This window comes from Triticum aestivum, chromosome 7D (assembly GCF_018294505.1).
Source record: "Triticum aestivum cultivar Chinese Spring chromosome 7D, IWGSC CS RefSeq v2.1, whole genome shotgun sequence".
NCBI lineage: Eukaryota > Viridiplantae > Streptophyta > Magnoliopsida > Poales > Poaceae > Triticum > Triticum aestivum.
The window spans coordinates 33,525,529-33,552,438 of NC_057814.1; the positions used below are offsets into that span (position 1 = coordinate 33,525,529).

Below are 26,910 nucleotides of genomic sequence, written 5' to 3' on the forward strand. Positions count from 1 at the left end.
AAATCTGAAAACTGGCTATCAGTGTGAACTCGTGACTTAGAGAATGTCCAAGTCTATTGATGACTAAACTGAGGCTCTGTTCAATGCTCAAGTCCACATCTCTCCCTCTCCATCTGCCTTTATCTTTGGCTGAATTTGTTGGCAACCTAGCCATCATGAACTCCTTAAATGGCTTCACTTCAGGATCTAAAAAATACATTCACCCATTTTCTAGAGCCACCATTTGTATAGCATAGAACTACCACCCCAAGGAACTTCAATATTCTTGCGCCTGAACAATGCCCCCACATATTTTTCCCGTATATCTAGTGCTGGTCTTATATGCCACAAGCATGTCTATTATGGTTATGAGAGCTTCGACCAATGAGACGATGATTCCTTTGGGGTCCTCCATCAATACGAGCACCACCAAGAGCTGGTTCTCCTCTTCGGGGCGCTTCGCATTTGGTTTCTATCCTGACGGTGAAGCCTTTGCAATTGGGGTTCGGCTTGTATCCGGTGATACAAGTATCATAGCATGGACTGCCAACCGAGATGATCCCCCAATTTCTCTTGGTTCTATTACATTGGGATACAGCGGTATACTCCAGTGGTCCCGAACCCCATTGACTCCAGGTACCCAACGGAATCCCATATCTGACAGCTCTACACCGGCTACCTCTGCTGCCATGCTGAACACCGGTAACTTTGTGTTGTATGACATGAACCGGACGATTATTTGGTCTACCTTTGATTCTCCAACTGGTACTTTGTTGCCAGGCCAGAATCTGCGTCCTGGTGCGCAGCTTTTTGCAAGTGTCTCCGGGAATAACCGTGCTAGGGGGAAGTATTACCTTAACAATCAACTAGACGGCAATCTTGTGCTCTACCCTGCTGGCACGATTGACTCTGATAGTGCATATTGGTCTACTGTCACTTCCAACAAGGGCCTCCTCCTCACGCTTTCTTTGGATCCCAATGGTACCCTATGGATGTTTGACCGGAAGACCTCCTATACAAAGGCATTATTCCAGACCAATCAATCCCTTAGTGCCTCAACAGCTGTGGAAAATTACTACCGGTTGACATTTGATGCCGATGGCATCTTACGACTCTACTCACATGTTTTCCTTAGTCTAGGGAGTAAGCCTACAACTAAGGTTCAGTGGCAAGTGCCTGGAAGTGATCGCTGCCTTGTAAATGGTGTCTGTGGTCCGAATAGCTTCTGTCAGCTCACCGTGACAGGAGAAACTAGCTGCACTTGCCTTCCCGGTTTTGAGTTCTTAAGCACTAACCAGAGCACACTTGGTTGCTGGAGAACATTGCCGGACAGCGGTTGTGCGAAGAATAGCAGCAGCTCCGATGAGGGGACGAGAGTGATGAGCACAATGGTAGAAGTGAAGAATACTACTTGGGCAGAGAATGCGTATGCTGTTCTACCAGAAACCGCAAGCATTGAAGATTGCAAGTTACATTGCCTCTCTGATTGTGCCTGCGAGATTTCTATGTTTAGTGACTCCTATTGCTCAAAACTGATGGTTCCAATTAGGTATGGCAGGAATTCTGGTTCCAACAGCACACTATTTGTGAAGGTCTACACCTACCATGCCATCCAAAAGAATAAAATTGCTGGAGCAGGTGCCATGTTTATCTCAGGTGTTTCCTTGGTCGTCCTCTCACTGGTTGTGCTCTCTGGATCTGTGCTTCTTATCTGCAGATATAAACCATCTTTGAGGTACATGAGGGCACCACAACTGGAGGATTACATGGTTGATGGGGACAGCGTTGGCCTGCAATCCTATTCTTTTGGGGACATAGATGTGGCCACGAATGGATTTTCCCAAGTGCTTGGTAGGGGTGCTTACGGTACAGTGTTCAAGGGTGTCCTGGCCAACATGAACAAGGAGATTGCAGTGAAGAGGCTCGAGAAGATGGCTGAAGATGAGCAGAGAGAATTTCATAGGGAGGTGCGTGCAATTGCAAGAACACACCACCGGAACCTGCTGCGCTTGCTTGGTTTCTGTATTGAGGGCACGTGCCGCCTGCTTGTGTACGAGTATATGCCGAACGGATCCCTTGCAAGCCTCCTTTTCAACTCAGATGCACCGCCTAGCTGGAGCAAGAGGGTTGCGATTGCACTAGATGTTGCAAGGGGGCTGCAGTACCTGCATGAAGAGATACAGAACCCGATAATCCACTGCGACATCAAGCCGGAAAACATACTCATCGACAGTTCAGGGATAGCCAAGATTGCTGACTTTGGGCTTGCAAAGCTACTGATTGGGAACCAGAGCAACACACTCACCGGCGTCCGAGGCATGAGAGGCTATCTCGCACAAGAATAGAGCAAGAACACAGCGATCAGCGTGAAGGTCGACATGTACAGCTATGGCATCATGCTCCTTGAGCTCATAAGCTGTAAGAGGAGCGTGGAATTGAAGCGGGACGGGAACGAGTACAACATTTCTGAATGGGCCTATGAGTGCGTGATGTTCAGTGAAACAAAGGAAGTGAAATAATAAAGTATTTTAGCAGCCTGTACCAACAGACCGGTGGTTTCGAAAAAAGACCTTTTAAACACTAAACCTGTCTTTTTTGCGCATGATTCTGGAATGATCTCTTTTTCTCATGGAAAGTTACAGGTGTACAGAGTGACATTTCTTCAGATTTTCTTCACAATAGGAAACTAGTTTTTATTTTTTTCAGGGGGTACATGCTGTGCAAATTTCAATTTCCGGACTAACAACAGACTTTCTTGTGCAGGCAATTGCATGCTCGGTAACTCAGCTACATACGGGGACGAATTCTAATTGCAGCTGTTATATAAATATGAAGTGCTGAAAACGCAGGCTCCCGCCCCCGAAACCCTCGCCGCCGCCACCTTCCCCTGCCCGTCTCCGGCGGTATCCGGCCGACCTCGCCGGCGCGCGGCCCGGATCCGGCCCCCCTTCCCCCGCCCTTCCTTCCCCGCCCCTCCTTTCGCCCTCGCGCCGCCTCCCCGGGAGGCGGCCGGGGCGCCCCCTGCGCCTCTATTCTCGGCTTCGCCCCCTCATCCTCTCCCATGCCGGTGCCGGCGGGCGCCCCCGGCTCCGACCGGGGGGTGCCGGCGGCGGCAGGATCTCCTCTCTCCGCACGCGTCCTCCTGGCCCGGGGCAGGGGGCGGCGGCGGTCCGGTGACCCGGCGGGGTGGCCGGCGGCGGACGTGGTGGCCGCGCTGCTCCTTGGCGGCGGGGCGGCTTGGTGGCGCGGGGTGGCCGCACTAGTAGAAAAAGGGGCTTTTGTCCCGGTTGGTAAGGCCCTTTAGTCCCGGTTTTTGAACCGGGACTAAAGGGTCGTTAGTAATGCCTCTCCCCTTTAGTTCCGGTTCTTACACGAACCGGGACTAAAGGCCGCGGCCACGTGGAGCTCCACCTTTAGTCCCGGTTGGTAACACCAACCGGGACTAAAGGAAATTTTATGATTTTTTTTGAATTTTTTTTTTGATTTTTTTTGGATTTTCAAATTTCTGAATTATTTTAACCTCTAATCTCTAATCATCACCCCTCATCACTGCTCAATTTATCCTCTAATCTCTAATCACCCCTCATCATTTCAAATCATCTAACTTCCCGAACGGTCACCCATCCTCCCACTCCCCCAGCCTGAGCACGCTTAACTTCCGGGTTCTATTCTCCCTTGTTTTCAAGTCTGCACTTGTTGTTTTCCTGACAATAGTAAGATGTCAATCCTATTAACCCTCAGGAATTTTGCTTGAGCATGAAGTGACACATTTCGCTGTTTGAGTTTGAAACTATTGTTTTAAAAAACAATAATTATTTAGTAACACTAATATTTCTTGAATAATTAGTTTGACCATTGTTTGACCATAGTTTGACCAGATTTGACCAAAATTCAAAATAATAGAAATAATTATTTAGTAACACTAATATTCTAGAATAATTAGTTTGACCACAGTTTGAAATTTTTTCGATTTTTTCCACTCTAGATCTTAAAAGCCCCGTAACTTTTTTCTGTTAGGTTTTTGAGGATTTTGAAAATGTTTAACTAAGTTACCCCAGTTAAATTCGGATGTAACTTTTCGAGTAGATGATTTTTCATATAAAAACATTTTCATCCGAGTTCGTATGCAAAAGTTATGCCCATTTTACAAATTGCAGAGAGATTTTGCAAATAAAGTCGAAATTCATATTTGTAAATTTTCCCAACAACTAGACCACATATCACATGGGAAACTTATTTTTTTTTAATTTTTTTTGACATTTCCATTATTTTCTTTTGTTTTTTCTAAAACTGAAAAGGCGGTCCACACGGCGGGGGGGGGGGGGGGGGGGGGGTAGAGTTTGAAAATGGGACCTTTAGTACCGGTTCGTGCCATGAACCGGTACTAATGCCTCAAAGCCCATTAGTACCGGTTAGACCTTTAGTCCCGGTTGGTGCCACCAACCAGGACTAATGGGCATCGCACCCTTTAGTCCCGGTCCGTGGCACCAACCGGGACTAATGCCTTAGCCGCACGAACCGGGACGAATGCTCACATTAGTCCCGGTTCGTGACTGAACCGGGACTAATGTGAATACTGCCCTGTGACCAAAGCCCTGTTTTCTACTAGTGCCGGTGGCGCGTCCCCGGCTCAGATCTGGGCCTTGCGGGCCCCATCTGGGTCTTAGCGGGTCGGTCCCCGGCGTGGCTTCGGTGTCTTCTGTGTGGTGAGGCAGAGGTGCGGCTTGGGCAGGGGCGGCGGCGCCGACGGCGTGCCAGCTGCAGCGCGAAAGGCGGGAACTTTACGGGTCTCAGAGATCCCGGCCGGGCCTGTGCGGCAACGGGCCTGGTATGTTCCTGCTATTGTGTCCGGTCAGCTACCGTCTTCGACGGTGGAGGTGGGGCCCTCCCACGTGCCAATGGTGCTGCTTCCCTAGTCCCGGCTCCTCTTCTTTATTGTGCAGGCCCTGCTTCACGGTGCCGTGGTGAGACAGCGTGGGTAGCTTCGTGACCGGGTTGGCGCAGGGCGGGGGTAGCTCCGGTGTGCCTGAGGGGAATGTTGGGATCGGGAGCAATCCCCGTTGGCTTGGCCAACACCGACACGGTGGCGCATGAGGGTGCCGCCGGACCTTCCTGGAGGGCGTCGGGGCTACCCTTCCTCTCTCCTCACCGCGTACCGGGAGAAACCATTGGCAGCAGCATCGTCATCGTCGCGTCCCTTCTTGGAGTTGTTGATTGGTACCGGTACTTCGGAGGCTTGGAGCTTGGTGGGCGATCTCCGGTGGATGCAGCGGCCACGAGGCTTCTTTGTTTTTTTGTCGATCCGCCGTTGTCGGCATTTGATTTCTCTTGTATTTTCTCTTTCTTTTCTTTTGAGCGTGACTGTGCTGCTTCTGCCCCAGCACCTATCGTTGGTTGTCTCGGTTGCTTGCTTTGTATACAAAGCGGGGGGAAACCCTTTTTCGGTAATATGAAGTGCTACTCCATATTGTTAAGTATCTAATCTTTGGTTGTCACGGCTGAAATTTGTTCCTTGGTCATGTTAAAAATGGAAGAGAGGTCTTGGCCTAGTTGCCCCTGCTGGGAACATTGTTTCAAGGAAAGAAACTCAGAAGAAAAGCTTTACTAGTCTACTGTTATACTGTTTTGTACAGGACACCACGTTGTGGGTTGTTTGATGTAGTTTATTGTGATTGAAATGCAGCATTCCTTATAGCATCTACAACGGGACTCCCTATATCCTCCTCAAACGTCCGAAACGTCTACCCAATCAGTGCTCAGTTAAAAAAATATGGCCCAACTAGACCCCCACTTCCTCCCTAAACTTCCGGACCGACCGATGTATCTCAAACCCGTGTCAAATCTGGGGACAGTATGAGGGCGCCCGGTCACTCCCGGGCAGCCCACTGCATGTCCACACGGTCCCACTTGCAGCGACCCACTCCTTCCTCTCTCATCTCTCAGTCACTCGGTTGGAGGAGGCAACGACGTCGGTGGAGGAGGCGATCCCTCGCGGCAGCTCTAGTGTAGGTAGAGGAGGCAGCCGGCTCCGACATAGTTGGAGTCGTCGTCCCCTTCCTAGGCCTCGCCGTCGTCTACCGCCCTGGTGCTCTCGGCGCGGCGTGGTCAACATGGTCAAGGAACGACTTCCATCAGACGTGGACTGTACGTGGAGAGGCTGACAGCTGGGTCCACGGCCGCAGCAAGGAAGTGCCTCCTTATTACACGGGAAATAATTATTCCTCCACCTGACAGCTGTGACCCACCGGACGAGCCACTGTATTTCGCGAAAAAAAACATTTCCCCCTGACTGCTGAGACCCACCAGCTACATCTTCGCACGCAAAAGTGCGTCCGGGCAAAAAAAACGATTCGCCCCCCTGACTGCTGGGACCCACCAGCTACATCTTCGCAGGAAAGGAAGTGCGTGACAGTCAGGACCCACCTGGTCGAAGCGTACGTAGCGTTGTCATTCTGGTCGCGAACGTGTACGTACATATATACTGGTGGATGTAGAGGCGCGCACGTGTCGTAGTTGAGGCGCGTACGTGTCGTAGTAGAGGCGCGCACGTAGCATGTACACGTACGTACAACGGCCAGGGTGCAAGAAAGAAAATACGGCCACGTATGTGTACATACGGGCGGGGTCTCGAACGCCTACTCGCGCATACGTACGGCCAGGGCTCGTATACATGGCTGGGTCGGAACGGAGAAACAGCTTCGTCGTCGTGTTCATGGGGAGCCAACCGGCTGGGTCGGAACGGAATGTGTCGTCGTGTTCATCAGAAGGGCTTGGACGGAACAGCCGATGGAAACAAGGCCTGGCGTACCGCAGAACGGAGGAAACGGCCTTGTGTTCGACCGGCCACGTTTGAAACGGGATCATGTTCATCGAGAGGGGTCTGGCGTACCGCAAAACGGAGGAAACGGACCTCCTACAGTCGAAACGAGGGTCCTGTTGATCGGGAGGGGTGTGGCGTACCGCAAAACGGAGGTAACGGACTTGTGTTGGAGCGCTACGGTTGAAACGGGGGTCCTGTTCATCGGGAGGGGTGTGGCGTACCGCAAAACGGGACTCCACGGGATACTGTTCATCTCCATCGTCGACCCCCTCCAGCCTCCACGGGCTACTGTTCATCCACCGTCGACCTCCTCCAGCCTCCACCTGCGACTGTTCATCCACGGGCTCCTGTTCATCCAGCCTCCACCACGCGCTACTCCACCGGCTACTGTTCAACCAGCCCTCTCCACGGGCTCCTGTTCAACCACCCCTCCACGGGCTACTGTTCATCCAGCCCTCCACCGTCTACTGTTCATTCTGCCCTCCATGGGGTGGTCCTGTTCATCCTGCCCTCCACGGGGTCCTGTTCATCCAGCCCCAACCGGCTCGATCGATCGGGGTCCTGTTCATCCAGAGGCAACACCACGGGGTCCTGTTCATCCACCCCCACCGGAAACTGTTCATCCAACCCCCCCCCCCAGCAACGCTCACTGTTCATCTAGAGGCGGCTTCAGTTAGCAGCAGTAGCGAAGGAATCGCTCGATCGGGATCAGTTAACAGCCATCGATCGATCGCTCGGGTTCAGTAACGCGTAGCCTGCAGTGCAATTGCTCGGGTTCAGTTAGAGCCCAATGCCTCACTCGGGTTCAGTTAGAGCCAACGCCTCGCACACACGCGCGTACGTGTACGAGAGAAACGCGCATCGCTCGGCCCCCGACCTCCCACCGTAACCGGGAACTCCTAGAAATTTTCCTCGCCCTCGCTTCTACCACGGTTTTTTCCGTCATGGACGGCCCAACGAATGGCATGCAGCTGCGTCTCCGGCCCGCCCAGGACGAAAAGCCCATTTTCTGTCATGATTTTTTGTCATAGAAGTAGGAGCCCACCACATCTATGATGATACCGGGTTTTGTCACAATTATCGTCATAGAAGTGTCATATGTATGACAGAAAAAAATTTCGTTCGGCCCAAAATGTCACGAATGTGTCTTTTTTTTGTAGTGTTGCCAATAGAGATACTATTTCACCAATGGGAATTGTAAGAGATGTTGAAGTCTTGTGTGGGAAAACTAAATATCCTGCTGATTTTCTGGTTCTTGGTTCCCCACAAGATAGCTTTTGTCCCATTATATTTGGTAGACCCTTCTTGAACATTGTCAATGCTAGGATAGTCTGCGAAAAGGATGTTGTTACTATAGGCTTGGGTGATATGTCTCATGAGTTTAATTTCTCTAAATTTAGTAGACAACACCGTGAAGAAGAATTGCCTAGTAAGGATGATTTGGTCTTGCTTCTATTGCCGTACCTCCTAGTGATCCTTTAGAACAATATTTGCTAGACCATGAAAATGATATGTTTATGAATGAAAGAAGGGAAATAGATGAAGTGTTCTTTAAACAGGAACCTATCCTGAAACACAATTTGCCTGTTGAAATCCTAGGGGATCCTCCTCCACCCAAGGGTGATCCCGTGTTTGAGCTCAAACCTTTACCTGATACTCTTAAATATGCTTATCTCGATGAGAAAAAGATATATCCTGTTATTATTAGTGCTAACCTTTCAGAGCATGAAGAAGAGAGACTATTGAAAACTCTGAAGAAGCACCGTGCTACTATTGGATATACTCTTGATGATCTTAAGGGCATTAGTCCCACTCTATGTCAACATAAAATAAATTTGGAACAAGATGCCAAACCAGTTCGTGATCATCAACGAAGGCGGAATCCTAAGATGAAAGAAGTGGTAAGAAAAGAAAAACTAAAGCTCCTTGGGGCAGGTATAATTTATCCCGTTGCTGATAGTCAGTGGGTAAGTCCTGTCCATTGTGTCCCTAAGAAGGGAGGTATTACCGTTGTTCCTAATGATAAAGATGAATTGATTCCGCAAAGAATTGTTATAGGTTATAGGATGGTAATTGATTTCTGCAAATTAAATAAAGCTACTAAGAAAGATCATTACCCCTTACCTTTTATCGATCAAATGCTAGAAAGATTATCCAAACATACACATTTTTGCTTTCTAGATGGTTATTCTGGTTTCTCTCAAATACATGTGTCGGCCAACGATCAATCTAAAACTACTTTTACTTGCCCTTTTAGTACTTTTGCTTATAGACGTATGCCTTTTGGTTTATGTAATGCACCTGCTACCTTTCAAAGATGCATGATGGCTATATTCTCTGACTTTTGTGAAAAGATTTGTGAGGTTTTCATGGACGATTTCTCCGTTTATGGATCCTCTTTTGATGATTGCTTGAGCAACCTTGATCGAGTTTTGTAGAGATGTGAAGAAACTAATATTGTCTTGAATTGGGAAAAGTGCCACTTTATGGTTAATGAAGGTATTGTCTTGGGGCATAAAGTTTCTGAAAGAGGTATTGAAGTTGATAAAGCCAAGGTTGATGCTATTGAAAAGATGCCATGTCCCAAGGACATTGAAGGTATAAGAAGTTTCCTTGGTCATGCCGGTTTTTATAGGAGGTTCATTAAGGACTTCTCAAAAATTTATCGGCCTCTGACTAATTTATTGCAAAAAGATATACCATTTGTCTTTGATGATGATTGTGTAGAAGCATTTGAAATACTTAAGAAAGCATTGATCTCTGCACCTATTGTTCAGCCACCTGATTGGAATTTACCTTTTGAAATCATGTGTGATGCTAGTGATTATGATGTAGGTGCTGTTCTGGGGCAAAGGGTTGAGAAGAAATTAAATGTTATCCAATATGCTAGTAAAACTCTAGACAATGCTCAAAGAAATTATGCTACTACTGAAAAAGAATTCTTAGCAGTTGTATTTGCTTGTGATAAGTTCAGACCTTATATTGTTGATTCTAAAGTAACTATTCACACGGATCATGCTGCTATTAAATATCTTCTGGAAAAGAAAGATGCTAAACCTAGACTTATTAGATGGGTTCTCCTGCTACAAGAATTTGATTTACATATTGTTGATAGAAAGGGAGCTGAGAACCCCGTTGCAGACAACTTGTCTAGGTTAGAAAATGTTCTTGATGACCCACTACCTATTGATGATAGCTTTCCTGATGAACAATTAAATGTCATAAATGCCTCTCGTACTACTTCATGGTATGCTGATTATGCTAATTACATCGTTGCTAAATTCCTACCACCTAGTTTCACATACCAACAAAAGAAAAAGTTTTTCTATGATTTAAGACATTACTTCTGGGATGACCCACATCTTTATAAAGAAGGAGTAGATGGTGTTATTAGACGTTGTGTACCTGAGCATGAACAGGAACAGATCCTACACAAGTGTCACTCCGAGGCTTATGGAGGACACCACGCTGGAGATAGAACTGCACATAAGGTATTGCAATCTGTTTTTTATTGGCCTACTCTCTTCAAGGATGCCCGTAAGTTTGTCCTATCTTGTGATGAATGTCAAAGAATTGGTAATATTAGTAGACGTCAAGAAATGCCTATGAACTATTCACTTGTTATTGAACCGTTTGATGTTTGGGGCTTTGATTATATGGGACCTTTTCCTGCCTCTAATGGTTATACACATATTTTAGTTGCTTTTGATTACATTCTAAGTGGGTAGAAGCTATTCCAACTAGTAGTGCTGATCATAACACTTCTATTAAAATGCTTAAAGAAGTTATTTTTCCGAGGTTTGGAGTCCCTAGATATTTAATGACTGATGGTGGTTCACACTTTATTCATGGTGCTTTTCGTAAAATGCTGGCTAAGTATGACGTTAATCATAGAATTGCATCTCCTTATCACCCACAGTCTAGTGGTCAAGTAGAATTGAGCAATAGAGAGCTCAAATTAATTTTGCAAAAGACTGTTAATAGATCTAGAAAGAATTGGTCCAAGAAACTTGATGATGCATTATGGGCCTATAGAACTGCATATAAAAATCCTATGGGTATTTCTCCGTATAAAATGGTCTATGGAAAAGCATGTCACTTACCTCTCGAACTAGAACATAAGGCTTATTGGGCTATTAAAGAGCTCAACTATGATTTCAAACTTGCCGGTGAGAAAAGGTTATTTGACATTAGCTCACTTGATGAATGGAGAACCCAAGCTTATGAAAATGCCAAATTGTTTAAAGAAAAGGTTAAAAGATGGCATGACAAAAGGATACAAAAGCGTGAGTTTAATGTAGGTGATTATGTATTGCTATACAACTCTCGTTTAAGATTTTTTGCAGGAAAACTGCTCTCTAAATGGGGAGGCCCTTACGTTATCGAGGAGGTCTATCGTTCCGGTGCCATAAAAATCAACGACTTCGAAAGCACAAATCCGAAGGTGGTGAACGGTCAAAGAATCAAACATTATATCTTAGGTAATCCCATAAATGTTGAAACCAATGTTATTGAAACCGTAACCCCGGAGGAATACATAAGGGACACTTTCCAGAACGTTTCAGACTCCGAAAAGGAATAGGTATGTGGTACGGTAAGTAAACCGACTCCAAAACAATTTTTATGGCAATATTTCTCCGTTTTGGAATATTTAGAAAAATAGAAAAATAAGAAGCAGTCCGGGAAGGACACGAGGGCCCCACGAGGGTGGAGGGCGCGCCCTACCCCCTGGGCGCGCCCCCTACCTCGTGGGCACCTCGTGTGCTCTCCGGACTCCGTTTTCTTGCACGTTACGTATTTTGGTCGGTAAAAATTCATTATATATTCTCCCGAAGGCTTTGACTCCCGTATCACGCAATTGTCCTCTGTTCTTGTGTCAAGCTGTTTTCTGTCAGGGTTGTCAAGGCCAGGCATCATGTCGCCCCCCTCCTCCAACAATGGTGACAACGATGCTTGGCTAATGAAGATAGAGCTGAAGAGGGAAGAACCCATGGAGATCAACAAGGATGAAGGGATCATGAAGGCCACGGAGGATCAAGCTCCGGCAGCAGAAGACATCCTTCAACTTGATCATAATCTTCTTACCCCAACTGAGATGGAAGCTTTCAAGATGATTGAGTTAGCTCGTATACAGAACAAGTATCTCACACGTGAAAATATTTTGTTGAAGGAGCATATTGTTGCACTCAAGGGCATTATCCGCAAGCTGGAGGACCTCTTACGCTCGATGTAAGACTACGCCATCAACTAAACCATCATCTTCTTCACCAGCAAAGGAGACATAATCACATGGGTATGGGCACTCCCCTTGGCAACTGCCAAGCTTGGGGGAGATGCCCCGGTATCGTATCACAATCACACTCCTATCTTTACCGTTTTCTTAGTTCGATCCTTTTAGTAGTATCTTGATCTAGTAGAATAAAGTTTTGGTATGATCTAGTTTTGAGTTTTGCTTTATGATCTCTCTATGTAATCGAGTCCGTGAGCTATATAATAAAGATTAGTGTTCAGTCAAGGGCTTTATTATTTTTCCATGATCTTGAGTGAATAAAATAAAAGAATAAAAATAAACAAAGAGATCATATTGATCTTATCGAGAGTAATGACTTCACATAGAAAGAGTATGATGATTAAAAAGTGTTGGGAGTTGGCAAACATAGCTTTGGTCATCGTTGCAATTAATAGGAAGTAATAAGGAAAGAGAGGTTTCACATATAAATATACTATCTTGGACATCTTTTATGATTGGGAGCACTCATTAAAATATGACATGCTAAAGAGTTGATGTTGGACAAGGAAGACAACGTAATGGGTTATGTTTTCTTATATCTGATATAAAGTATATTGTCATGGATCTTCCAACATGTTGAGCTTGCCTTTCCCCCTCATGCTAGCCAAATTCTTTGCACCAAGTAGAGATACTACTTGTGCTTCCAAAAACCCTTAAACCAGTTTTGCCATGAGAGTCCACCATATCTACCTATGGATTGAGTAAGATCCTTCAAGTAAGTTGTCATCGGTGCAAGCAATAAAAATTGCTCTCTAAATATGTATGATTGATTGGTGTGGAGGAAATAAGCTTTATACGATCTTGTGATGTGGAAGAAATAAAAGCGACGGACTGCATAATAAAGGTTCATATCACAAGGGGCAATATAAAGTGACGTTCTTTCGCATTAAAATTTTGTGCATCCAACCCTGAAAGTGCATGGCAACCTCTGCTTCCCTCTGCGAAGGGCCTATCTTTTATTATTATCTTCTTCCTTATGCAAGAGTCATGGTGATGTTCACCTTTCCTTTTTACATTTTATCCTTTGGCAAGCACAGGGTGTTGGAAAGATCCTGATACATATATCTAATTGGATATGGGTTAGCATGAATTATTATTGTTGACATTACCCTTGAGGTAAAAGGTTGGGAGGCAAAACTATAAGCCCCTATCTTTCTCTGTGTCCGATTAAAACTCCGTAACCACAAGTATTGCGTGAGTGTTAGCAATTATGAAAGACTAAATGATAGTTGAGTATGTGGACTTGCTAGAAAGCTCTGACATACTCTCTTTCTGATGTTATGATAAATTGCAATTGCTTCAATGACTGAGATTATAGTTTGTTAGTTCTCAATAAAGTTTCTGATTCATACTTGGCATTGTGAATAGATTATTACTTGAGCATAAGAAATCATATGACAATATCCATTTATGTTGCTGTTATGAGAATAATCATGACGCCCTCATGTTCGTATTTTATTTTATCGACACCTCTACCTCTAAACATGTGGAAATATTTATCGTTATCGGCTTTCGCTTGAGGACAAGCGAGGTCTAAGCTTGGGGGAGTTGATACGTCCATTTTGCATCATGCTTTTATATCGATATTTATTGCAATATGGGCTGTTATTACACATTATGTCACAATACTTATGCCTATTCTCTCTTATTTTACAAGGTTTACATAAGGAGGGAGAATGCCGGCAGCTGGAATTCTCGGCTGGAAAAGGAGCAAATATTGAAGACCTATTCTGCACAACTCCAAAAGTCCTGAAACTCCACGAAAGTTATTTTTGGAAATAATAAAAAATATTGAGCGGAAGAAGTACGTTAGAGGGGGCCCTACCTGGCCACGAGGGTGGGGGGCGCGCCCTACCCCCCTGGGCGCGCCCCCCTGCCTCGTGGGCCCCCTGTTGGCTCTCCGGTGGCCATCTTCTGCTATATGAAGTCTTTCGTCGAGGAAAAAAATCATAAGCAACCTTTCGGGATGAGACTCCGCCGCCACGAGGCAGAACCTTGGCGGAACCAATCTAGGGCTCCGGCAGAGCTGTTCTGCCGGGGACACTTCCCTCCGGGAGGGGGAAATCATCGCCATCGTCATCACCAACGCTCCTCTCATCAGGAGAGGGCAATCTCCATCAACATCTTCACCAGCACCATCTCCTCTCAAAACCCTAGTTCATCTCTTGTATCCAATTCTTGTCTCCATGTCCGGGATTGGTACTCGTAGGTTGCTAGTAGTGTTGATTACTCCTTGTAGTTGATGCTAGTTGGTTTATTTGGTGGAAGATCATATGTTCAGATCCTACATGCATATTAATACCCCTCTGATTATGAACATGAATATGCTTTGTGAGTAGTTACGTTTGTTCCTGAGGACATGGGAGAAGTCTTGCTATTAGTAGTCATGTGAATTTGGTATTCGTTCGATATTTTGATGAGATGTATGTTGTCTATCCTCTAGTGGTGTTATGTGAACGTCGACTACATAACACTTCACCATTATTTGGGCCTAGAGGAAGGCATTGGGAAGTAATAAGTAGATGATGGGTTGCTAGAGTGACAAAGCGTAAACCCTAGTTTATGCGTTGCTTCATAAGGGGCTGATTTGGATCCATATGTTTCATGCTATGGTTAGGTTTACCTTAATACTTTTGTTGTAGTTGCGGATGCTTGCAATAGAGGTTAATCATAAGTGGGATGCTTGTTCAAGTAAGAACAGCACCCAAGCACCGGTCCACCCACATATCAAATTATCAAAGTACCGAACGCGAATCATATGAACGTGATGAAAACTAGCTTGACGATAATTCCCATGTGTCCTCGGGAGCGCTTTTCTCTATATAAGAGTTTGTCCAGGCTTGTCCTTTGCTACAAAAAGGATTGGGCCACCTTGCTGCACTTTATTTACTTTTGTTACTTGTTGCTCGTTACAAATTATCCTATCACAAAACTATCTGTTACCACTTATTTCAGTACTTGCAGAGAATACCTTGCTGAAAACCGCTTATCATTTCCTTCTGCTCCTCGTTGGGTTCGACACTCTTACTTATCGAAAGGACTACGATAGATCCCCTATACTTGTGGGTCATCAGGGAGGAGCAGCACCATAGCTGGCTGTACTCTATGTTTATAACCTCTCTTGTTGTGAAAGCGAATTCATTATCATGCAGTGATCAGCCTAAGCTGTGTATAACCATTGTTGAGACTCTACAGCTCAGTGTACGTGCGTGGATGAGCACATGGGGGAAGAATTTGACCTAAAGGCGTTGCTGTTCGTGACCATCAATGATTGGCCTGCTCTCAGTAACCTTTCAGGACAGACAAACAAGGGATACCGCGCATGCACGCACTGTTTGGACGATACCGACAGTATATATTTGGACAATTGTAGGAAGAATGTGTACCTGGGACATCGTCGATTTCTTCCGACCAGGCATCCTGTAAGAAAGAAAGGCAAGCATTTCAAAGGTGAGGCGGATCACCGGACGAAGCCTCGCCACCTTACTGGTGCTGATGTACATGATATGGTCAAGGATTTGAAGGTAGTCTTTGGAAAGGGTCCTGGCGGACAACCTGTTCCGAATGACGCTGACGGACGCGCACCCATGTGGAAGAAGAAATCTATATTTTGGGACCTGCCCTATTGGAAAGACCTAGAGGTCCGCTCCGCAATCGATGTGATGCACGTGACGAAGAATCTTTGCGTGACCCTGCTTGGCTTCTTGGGCGTGTATGGGAAGACAAAAGATACACCTGAGGCACGGGAGGACCAGCAACGTATGCACGGAAAAGACGGCATACATCAGGGTCATGCCAGCTACACTCTTACCAAAGAAGAGAAGGAGATCTTCTTTGAATGCCTGCTCAGTATTAAGGTACCGCCTGGCTTCTCGTCGAATATAAAGGGAATAATAAACATGGCAAAGAAAAAGTTCCAGATGTTGGGGATCGTAGCAGAATTTTATAATTTTCTACGCATCACCAAGATCCATCTATGGAGTCTACTAGCAACGAGAGGGAAGGAGTGCATCTACATACCCTTGTAGATCGCGAGCGGAAGCGTTCAAGTGAACGGGGTTGATGGAGTCGTACTCGTCGTGATCCAAATCACCGATGACCGAGCGCCGAAAGGACGGCACCTCCGCGTTCAACACACGTACGGAGCAGCGACGTCTCCTCCTTCTTGATCCAGCAAGGGGGAAGGAGAGGTTGATGGAGATCCAGCAGCACGACGGCGTGGTGGTGGAAGTAGCGGGGATCCCGGCCGTGGTGGAAGTAGCGGGGATCCCGGCAGGGCTTCGCCAAGCACAAGCGGGAGAGAGAGAGAGAGAGGTGTCACGGGAGGGAGAGGGAGGCGCCAGGGTCTAGGGTACAGCAGCCCTCCCTCCTCCCACCTTTATATAGGCCCCCTGGGGGGGGGGCGCCGGCCCTGGGATCCCATCTATGGGGGGGCGGCGGCCAAGGGGGGGAAACTCCCCCCCCCCCAAAGTCAGGTGGGGCGCCCCCCACCCCAGGGTTTCCAACCCTAGGTGCAGGGGGAGGCCCATGGGGGGCGCACCAGCCCACTAGGGGCTGGTTCCCCTCCCACTTCAGCCCATGGGGCCCTCTGGGATAGGTGGCCCCACCCGATGGACCCCCGGGACCCTTCCGGTGGTCCTGGTACAATACCGATAACCCCCGAAACTTTCCCGGTGGCCGAAACTGGACTTCCTATATATAATTATTCACCTCCGGACCATTCCGGAACTCCTCGTGACGTCCGGGATCTCATCCGGGACTCCGAACAACTTTCGGGTTTCCGCATACTAATATCTCTACAACCCTAGCGTCACCGAACCTTAAGTGTGTAGACCCTACGGGTTCGGGAGACATGCAGACATGACCGAGACGCCTCTCCGGTCAATAACCAACAACGGGATCTGGATACCCATGTTGGCTCCCACATGTTCCACGATGATCTCATCAGATGAACCACGATGTCGAGGATTCAATCAATCCCGTATACAATTCCCTTTGTCAATCGGTACGTTACTTGCCCGAGATTCGATCGTCGGTATCCCAATACCTTGTTCAATCTCGTTACCGGCAAGTCACTTTACTCGTACCGTAATGCATTATCATGTGGCTAACTCCTTAGTCACATTGAGCTCATTATGATGATGCATTACCGAGTGGGCCCAGAGATACCTCTCCCGTCATACGGAGTGACAAATCCCAGTCTCGATCCGTACCAACTCAACAGACACTTTCGGAGATACCCGTAGTGCACCTTTATAGTCACCCAGTTACGTTGTGACGTTTGGTACACCCAAAGCACTCCTACGGTATCTGGGAGTTGCACGATCTCTTGGTCTAAGGAAATGATACTTGACATTGGAAAAGCTCTAGCAAACGAACTACACGATCTTTTGTGCTATGCTTAGGATTGGGTCTTGTCCATCACATCATTCTCCTAATGATGTGATCCCGTTATCAATGACATCCAATGTCCATAGTCAGGAAACCATGACTATCTGTTGATCAACGAGCTAGTCAACTAGAGGCTTACTAGGGACACGTTGTGGTCTATGTATTCACACATGTATTACGATTTTCGGATAACACAATTATAGCATGAACAATAGACAATTATCATGAACAAGGAAATATAATAATAACCATTTATTATTGCCTCTAGGGCATATTTCCAACAGTCTCCCACTTGCACTAGAGTCAATAATCTAGTTACATTGTGATGAATCGAACACCCATAGAGTTCTGGTGTTGATCATGTTTTGCTCTAGGGAGAGGTTTAGTCAACGGATCTGCTACATTCAGGTCCGTATGTACTTTACAAATATCTATGTCTCCATTTTGAACACTTTCACGAATGGAGTTGAAGCGACGCTTGATATGCCTGGTCTTCCTGTGAAACCTGGGCTCCTTGGCAAGGGCAATAGCTCCAGTGTTGTCACAGAAGAGAGTCATCGGGCCCGACGCATTGGGAATCACCCCTAGGTCGGTAATGAACTCCTTCATCCAGATTGCTTCTTGCGCTGCCTCTGAGGCTGCCATGTACTCCGCTTCACATGTAGATCCCGCCACGACGCTTTGCTTGCAACTGCACCAGCTTACTGCCCCTCCATTCAAAATATACACGTATCCGGTTTGTGACTTCGAGTCATCCAGATCTGTGTCGAAGCTAGCGTCGACGTAACCCTTTACGACGAGCTCTTCGTCACCTCCATAAACGAGAAACATATCCTTAGTCCTCTTCAGGTACTTCAGGATATTCTTGACCGCTGTCCAGTGTTCCATGCCGGGATTACTTTGGTACCTTCCTACCAAACTTACGGCAAGGTTTACATCAGGTCTGGTACACAGCATGGCATACATAATAGACCCTATGGCCGAGGCATAGGGGATGACACTCATCTTTTCTCTATCTTCTGCCGTGGTCGGGCATTGAGCCGTGCTCAATTGCACACCTTGCAATACAGGCAAGAACCCCTTCTTGGACTGATCCATATTGAACTTCTTCAATATCTTGTCAAGGTACGTACTCTGTGAAAGACCAATGAGGCGTCTTGATCTATCTCTATAGATCTTGATGCCTAATATATAAGCAGCTTCTCCAAGGTCCTTCATTGAAAAACACTTATTCAAATAGGCCTTTATACTTTCCAAGAATTCTATATCATTTCCCATCAATAGTATGTCATCCACATATAATAAGAGAAATGCTACAGAGCTCCCACTCACTTTCTTGTAAACACAGGCTTCTCCATAAGTCTGTGTAAACCCAAACGCTTTGATCATCTCATCAAATCGAATGTTCCAACTCCGAGATGCTTGCACCAGCCCATAGATGGAGCGCTGGAGCTTGCATACCTTGTTAGCATTCTTAGGATCGACAAAACCTTCCGGCTGCATCATATACAATTCTTCCTTAAGAAAGCCGTTAAGGAATGCCGTTTTGACGTCCATTTGCCATATCTCATAATCATAGAATGCGGCAATTGCTAACATGATTCGGACGGACTTCAGCTTCGCTACGGGTGAGAAAGTCTCATCGTAGTCAACCCCTTGAACTTGTCGATAACCCTTAGCGACAAGTCGAGCCTTATAGATGGTCACATTACCATCCGCGTCTGTCTTCTTCTTAAAGATCCATTTATTTTCTATGGCTCGCCGATCATCGGGCAAGTCAGTCAAAGTCCATACTTCGTTTTCATACATGGATCCTATCTCGGATTTCATGGCTTCTAGCCATTTGTCGGAATCCGGGCCCGCCATCGCTTCTTCATAGTTCGAAGGTTCACCGTTGTCTAACAACATGATTTCCAGGACAGGGTTGCCGTACCACTCTGGTGCGGAACGTGTCCTTGTGGACCTACGAAGTTCAGCAGTAACTTGATCCGAAGCTTCATGATCATCATCATTAACTTCCTCCCCAGTCGGTGTAGGCACCACAGGAACATCTTCCCGCGCTGCGCTACTTTCCGGTTCGGAAGGGTGACTATCACCTCATCAAGTTCCACTTTCCTCCCACTTAATTCTTTCGAGAGAAACTCTTTCTCCAGAAAGGACCCGTTCTTGGCAACAAAGATCTTGCCTTCGGATCTGAGGTAGAAGGTATACCCAATGGTTTCCTTAGGGTATCCTATGAAGACGCATTTTTCCGACTTGGGTTCGAGCTTTTCAGGTTGAAGTTTCTTGACATAAGCATCGCATCCCCAAACTTTTAGAAACGACAGCTTAGGTTTCTTCCCAAACCATAATTCATACGGTGTCGTCTCAACGGATTTCGACGGAGCCCTATTTAAAGTGAATGCGGCAGTCTCTAAAGCATAGCCCCAAAATGAGAGCGGTAGATCGGTAAGAGACATCATAGATCGCACCATATCCAATAGAGTGCGATTACGACGTTCGGACACACCATTTCGCTGAGGTGTTCCAGGCGGCGTGAGTTGTGAAACGATTCCACATTTCCTTAAGTGTGTGCCAAATTCGTGACTTAAATATTCCCCTCCACGATCTGATCGCAGGAACTTTATTTTCCTGTCACGTTGATTCTCAACCTCACTCTGAAATTCCTTGAACTTTTCAAAGGTTTCAGACTTGTGTTTCATTAGGTAGACATACCCATATCTACTTAAATCATCAGTGAGAGTGAGAACATAACGATAGCCACCGCGAGCCTCAACACTCATTGGACCGCACACATCAGTATGTATGATTTCCAATAAGTTGGTTGCTCGCTCCATTGTTCCGGAGAACGGAGTCTTGGTCATCTTACCCATGAGGCATGGTTCGCACGTGTCAAATGATTCGTAATCAAGAGACTCCAAAAGTCCATCTGCATGGAGCTTCTTCATGCGTTTGACACCAATGTGACCAAGGCGGCAGTGCCACAAGTATGTGGGACTATCATTATCAACTTTACATCTTTTGGTATTCACACTATGAATATGTGTAACATCACGTTCGAGATTCATCAAGAATAAACCATTGACCAGCGGGGCATGACCATAAAACATATCTCTCATATAAATAGAACAACCATTATTCTCGGATTTAAATGAGTAGCCATCTCGAATTAAACGAGATCCAGATACAATGTTCATGCTCAAAGCTGGCACTAAATAACAATTATTGAGGTTTAAAACTAATCCCGTAGGTAAATGCAGAGGTAGCGTGCCGACGGCGATCACATCGACCTTGGAACCATTCCCGACGCGCATCGTCACCTCGTCCTTCGCCAGTCTCCGCTTATTCCGCAGCTCCTGTTTTGAGTTACAAATATGAGCAACCGCACCGGTATCAAATACCCAGGAGCTACTACGAGTACTGGTAAGGTACACATCAATTACATGTATATCACATATACCTTTGGTGTTGCCGGCCTTCTTGTCCGCTAAGTATTTGGGGCAGTTCCGCTTCCAGTGACCACTTCCCTTGCAATAAAAGCACTCAGTCTCAGGCTTGGGTCCATTCTTGGCTTCTTCCCGGCAACTGGCTTACCGGGCGCGGCAACTCCCTTGCCGTCTTTCTTGAAGTTCTTCTTACCCTTGCCTTTCTTGAACTTAGTGGTTTTATTCACCATCAACACTTGATGTTCCTTTTTGATCTCCACCTCCGCTGATTTCAGCATTGAATATACCTCAGGAATGGTCTTTTCCATCCCCTGCATATTGAAGTTCATCACAAAGCTCTTGTAGCTTGGTGGAAGCGACTGAAGGATTCTGTCAATGACCGCGTCATCCGGGAGATTCACTCCCAGCTGAGACAAGCGGTTGTGTAACCCAGACATTCTGAGTATGTGCTCACTGACAGAACTATTTTCCTCCATTTTACAACTGAAGAACTTGTCGGAGACTTCATATCTCTCGACCCGGGCATGAGCTTGGAAAACCATTTTCAGCTCTTCGAACATCTCATATGCTCCATGTTTCTCAAAACGCTTTTGGAGCCCCGGTTCTAAGCTGTAAAGCATGCCGCACTGAACGAGGGAGTAATCATCAGCACGTGATTGCCAAGCGTTCATAACGTCTTGGTTCTCTGGGATGGGTGCTTCACCTAGCGGTGCTTCTAGGACATAATCTTTCTTGGCAGCTATGAGGATGATCCTCAGGTTCCGGACCCAGTCCGTATAGTTGCTGCCATCATCTTTCAGCTTGGTTTTCTCTAGGAACGCGTTGAAGTTGAGGACAACGTGGGCCATTTGATCTACAAGACATATTGTAAAGATTTTAGACTAAGTTCATGATAATTAAGTTCATCTAATCAAATTATTCAATGAACTCCCACTCAGATAGACATCCCTCTAGTCATCTAAGTGAAACATGATCCGAGTTAACTAGGCCGTGTCCGATCATCACGTGAGACGGACTAGTCAAGATCGGTGAACATCTCCATGTTGATCGTATCTTCTATACGACTCATGCTCGACCTTTCGGTCTTCCGTGTTCCGAGGCCATGTCTGTACATGCTAGGCTCGTCAAGTCAACCTAAGTGTATTGCGTGTGTTCCGAGGCCATGTCTGTACATGCTAGGCTCGTCAACACCCGTTGTATGCGAACGTTAGAATCTATCACACCCGATCATCACGTGGTGCTTCGAAACAACGAACCTTCGCAACGGTGCACAGTTAGGGGGAACACTTTCTTGAAATTATTATAAGGGATCATCTTACTTACTACCGTCGTTCTAAGCAAATAAGATGCAAAACATGATAAACATCACATGTAATCAAATAGTGACATGATATGGCCAATATCATTTTGCTCCTTTGATCTCCATCTTCGGGGCGCCATGATCATCTTCGTCACCGGCATGACACCATGATCTCCATCATCATGATCTCCATCATCGTGTCTTCATGAAGTTGTCACGCCAACGATTACTTCTACTTCTATGGCTAACGCGTTTAGCAATAAAGTAAAGTAATTTACATGGCGTTATTCAATGACACGCAGGTCATACAAAAAATAAAGACAACTCCTATGGCTCCTGCCGGTTGTCATACTCATCGACATGCAAGTCGTGATTCCTATTACAAGAATATGATCAATCTCATACATCACATATATCTCATTCATCACATCCTTTTGGCCATATCACATCACAAGGCACATGCTGCAAAAACAAGTTAGACGTCCTCTAATTGTTGTTGCAAGTTTTTACGTGGCTTCTATAGGTTTCTAGCAAGAACGTTTCTTACCTACGTAAAACCACAACGTGATATGCCAATTTCTATTTACTCTTCATAAGGACCCTTTTCATCGAATCCGTTCCGACTAAAGTGGGAGAGACAGACACCCGCTAGCCACCTTATGCAACTAGTGCATGTCAGTCGGTGGAACCTGTCTCACGTAAGCGTACGTGTAAGGTTGGTCCGGGCCACTTCATCCCACAATACCGCCGAAACAAGATAAGACTAGTAGTGGCAAGAAAAATTGACAACATCTACGCCCACAACTGCTTTGTGTTCTACTCGTGCATAGTAACTACGCATAGGCCTGGCTCATGATGCCACTGTTGGGGATCGTTGCAGAAATTAAAAAATTTCTACGCATCACCAAGATCCATCTATGTAGTCTACTAGCAACGAGAGGGAAGGAGTGCATCTACATACCCTTGTAGATCGCGAGCGGAAGCGTTCAAGTGAACGGGGTTGATGGAGTCATACTCGTCGTGATCCAAATCACCGATGACCGAGCGCCGAACGGACGGCACCTCCGCGTTCAACACACGTACGGAGCAGCGATGTCTCCTCCTTCTTGATCCAGCAAGGGGGAAGGAGAGGTTGATGGAGATCCAGCAGCACGACGGCGTGGTGGTGGAAGTAGCGGGGATCCCGGCAGGGCTTCGCCAAGCACAAGCGGGAGAGAGAGGTGTCACGGGAGGGAGAGGGAGGCGCCAGGGGCTAGGGTACAGCAGCCCTCCCTCCTCCCCCCCTTTATATAGGCCCCCTGGGGGGGCGCCGGCCCTGGGATCCCATCTATGGGGGGGTGGCGGCCAAGGGGGCGAAACTCCCCCCCCCCCAAGTCAGGTGGGGCGCCCCCCACCCCCAGGGTTTCCAACCTTAGGCGCTGGGGGAGGCCCATGGGGGGGGCGCACCAGCCCACTAGGGGCTTGTTCCCCTCCCACTTCAGCCCATGGGGCCCTCCGGGATAGGTGGCCCCACCCGGTGGACCCCCGGGACCCTTCCGGTGGTCCTTGTACAATACCGGTAACCCCCGAAACTTTCCCGGTGGCCGAAACTGGACTTCCTATATATAATTCTTCACCTCCGGACCATTCCGGAACTCCTCGTGACGTCCGGGATCTCATCCGGGACTCCGAACAACTTTTGGGTTTCCGCATACTAATATCTCTACAACCCTAGCGTCACCGAACCTTAAGTGTGTAGACCCTACGGGTTCAGGAGACATGCAGACATGACTGAGACGCCTCTCCGGTCAATAACCAACAGCGGGATCTGGATACCCATGTTGGCTCCCACATGTTCCACGATGATCTCATCGGATGAACCATGATGTCGAGGATTCAATCAATCCCGTATACAATTCCCTTTGTCAATCGGTACATTACTTGCCCGAGATTCGATCGTCGGTATCCCAATACCTTGTTCAATCTCGTTACCGGCAAGTCACTTTACTCGTACCGTAATGCATGATCCCGTGGCTAACTCCTTAGTCACATTGAGCTCATTATGATGATGCATTACCGAGTGGGCCCAGAGATACCTCTCCGTCATACGGAGTGACAAATCCCAGTCTCGATCCGTACCAACTCAACAGACACTTTCGGAGATACCCGTAGTGCACCTTTATAGCCACCCAGTTACGTTGTGACATTTGGTACACCCAAAGCACTCCTACGGTATCCGGGAGTTGCACGATCTCATGGTCTAAGGAAATGATACTTGACATTGGAAAAGCTCTAGCAAACGAACTACATGATCTTTTGTGCTATGCTTAGGATTGGGTCTTGTCCATCTCATCATTCTCCTAATGATGTGATCCCGTTATCAATGACATCCAATGTCCATAGTCAGGAAACCATGACTATCTATTGATCAACGAGCTAGTCAACTAGAGGCTTACTAGGGACACGTTGTGGTCTATGTATTCACACATGTATTACGATTTCCGGATAACACAATTATAGCATGAACAATAGACAATTATTATGAACAAGGAAATATAATAATAACCATTTATTATTGCCTCTAGGGCATATTTCCAACACCAGAACCTAAAGTCTCATTACTGCCACGTGATTATGACGCAACTGCTTCCGGTTGCATTGATGGGGCTTCTACCGGATAACGTTCGATTAGCCATTGTGAAGCTATGTGCATTCCTGAATGCAATCTCTCAGAAGGTAATCGATCCAGAAATCATACCAAGGTTAGAGAATGATTTGGTGCAATGTCTTGTCAGTTTCGAGTTGGTGTTCCCACCATCCTTCTTCAACATCATGATGCACGTCCTAGTTCACCTATGCGAAGAGATTAACGTTTTGGGTCCTGTATTTCTACACAATATGTTCCCCTTTGAGAGGTTCATGGGAGTCTTAAAGAAATATGTTCATAACCGTGCTAGACCAGAAGGAAGCATCTCCAAGGGCCATCACAATGAGGAGGTCATTGAGTTTTGTATTGACTTTATTCCTGACCTTAAGCCGATTGGTGTTCCTGAATCGCGGCATAAGGGCAGACTGGAGGGAAAAGGCACGCTAGGAGGGAATCAACTAATATGTATGGACGGACATTCTCTCACTGAAGCACACTACACAGTTCTGCAGAATTCCGCCTTGGTGGCTCCGTATATGGACGAACACAAGAATTTTCTACGCTCCAAACACCCGGAGCGGTCTGATGACTGGATTACACATGAACAAACCAGGAGTTTCGCCGGCTGGTTGCAGACACGTACCATGCATGACGCCTCTATTGAAGATGACCTGTACTCGCTGTCCGAGTTACCATCTTCTAATATAATGACTTTCAAAGGGTACGAGATAAATGGTAATACATTTTACACAATCGCCCAAGATAAGAAGAGCACCAACCAAAACAGTGGTGTCCGCTTTGACGCAACAACCAAGACGGGAAAGGAAACATATTATGGTTACATAGAGGACATATGGGAACTTGACTATGGACGTGGTTTGAAGGTCCCTTTGTTTCGGTGCAAATGGGTCAATATGACATGAGGCGGGGTAACGGAAGTCCCGCAGTACGGAATGACAACAGTGGATCTCAACAATCTTGCGTATGCAGACGAACCATTCGTCCTAGCCAATGATGTGGCACAGATTTTCTATGTGAAGGACATGTCTACCAACCGAGAAAAAGAAAAGATAAGGAAGCTAATGCATCATACGATGAGCCAAAGCGCCACATAGTTCTTTCTGGGAAGAGAAACATCGTGGGAGTGGATGACAAGACAGACATGTCAGAAGATTATGAAAAGTTTGATGAAATTGCTCCACTCACAGTGAATATTGACCCGAGCATCCAGTTAAATGATGAAGATTTTCCATGGCTACGACGCAAAGGGACACATGCGAAGAAAAAGTTTCACACCCAAAGATCTGGGATGTGATCGGCTTTACTATCATCACTTTCTTCTGTGTTTCACACCCAGGAGGGAATCTCTATAATAGTTAGGGTAGTTATGTGTTTTGGCATTTGAAACGCGAAGAAATTTTATGTGCAAACAAATTCTTTCATGCATTTACTGATTTTTTCAGCTAAATGACCTTGAAATTGAAAAGCATTTCAAATGAACTCATAAAAGGTTGAAAGTTGGCATGGTATCATAATTTCACCCACATAGCATGTGCAAAAAAGTAGAGAGGGTTACCGCAAAAACTGGATGCACTTCGTGTACAAAATGGACAATCTCTTTCGAAGTATCAGGGTTTCGGACGAAAACTCATCTGTTACAAAGGCATTTCATTTTTTAAATAACCTAAGCATTACCAAATTGAATATAATGATAAAACACACTAATATTAAACATAAGAAAAAAGAATCACTGAAAAATCTATTTTCAAAGTTAAGTTATTCACAAACTAGTGATTCACACAAATTTCAAATAATCCAAAATTTAAACTATTCAAATTTGAAAACTACCGGCACTAACAGAAAGTTTGTAATTTTTTGTACCTAAAGCAAAAATATTCACAAAGAAACTATAAATACAGCAAAAAACAACTCAAAAATAAATAAACCAAAAATAAATAAAGCAAAAAAATAAGAAAATTAAAAAGCCCACCTACTGGGCCAGAGTGGCCTGCATACGACTAGAAACCCAACCTGTAGTTGGGCCAGGATGCAGGCCCG

General features: G+C 46.1%; 1 protein-coding gene across 1 annotated transcript; it reads left to right on the forward strand.

Moving 5' to 3' along the window:
* The first annotated feature begins 332 nt into the window (after positions 1 to 332).
* On the forward strand, positions 333 to 2,324 carry LOC123168731 (G-type lectin S-receptor-like serine/threonine-protein kinase LECRK4). The gene has a single exon (XM_044586603.1). It carries the CDS (start codon positions 333 to 335, stop codon positions 2,322 to 2,324), a length of 1,992 nt encoding a protein of 663 aa, XP_044442538.1.
* The last annotated feature ends 24,586 nt before the right edge of the window (positions 2,325 to 26,910 follow it).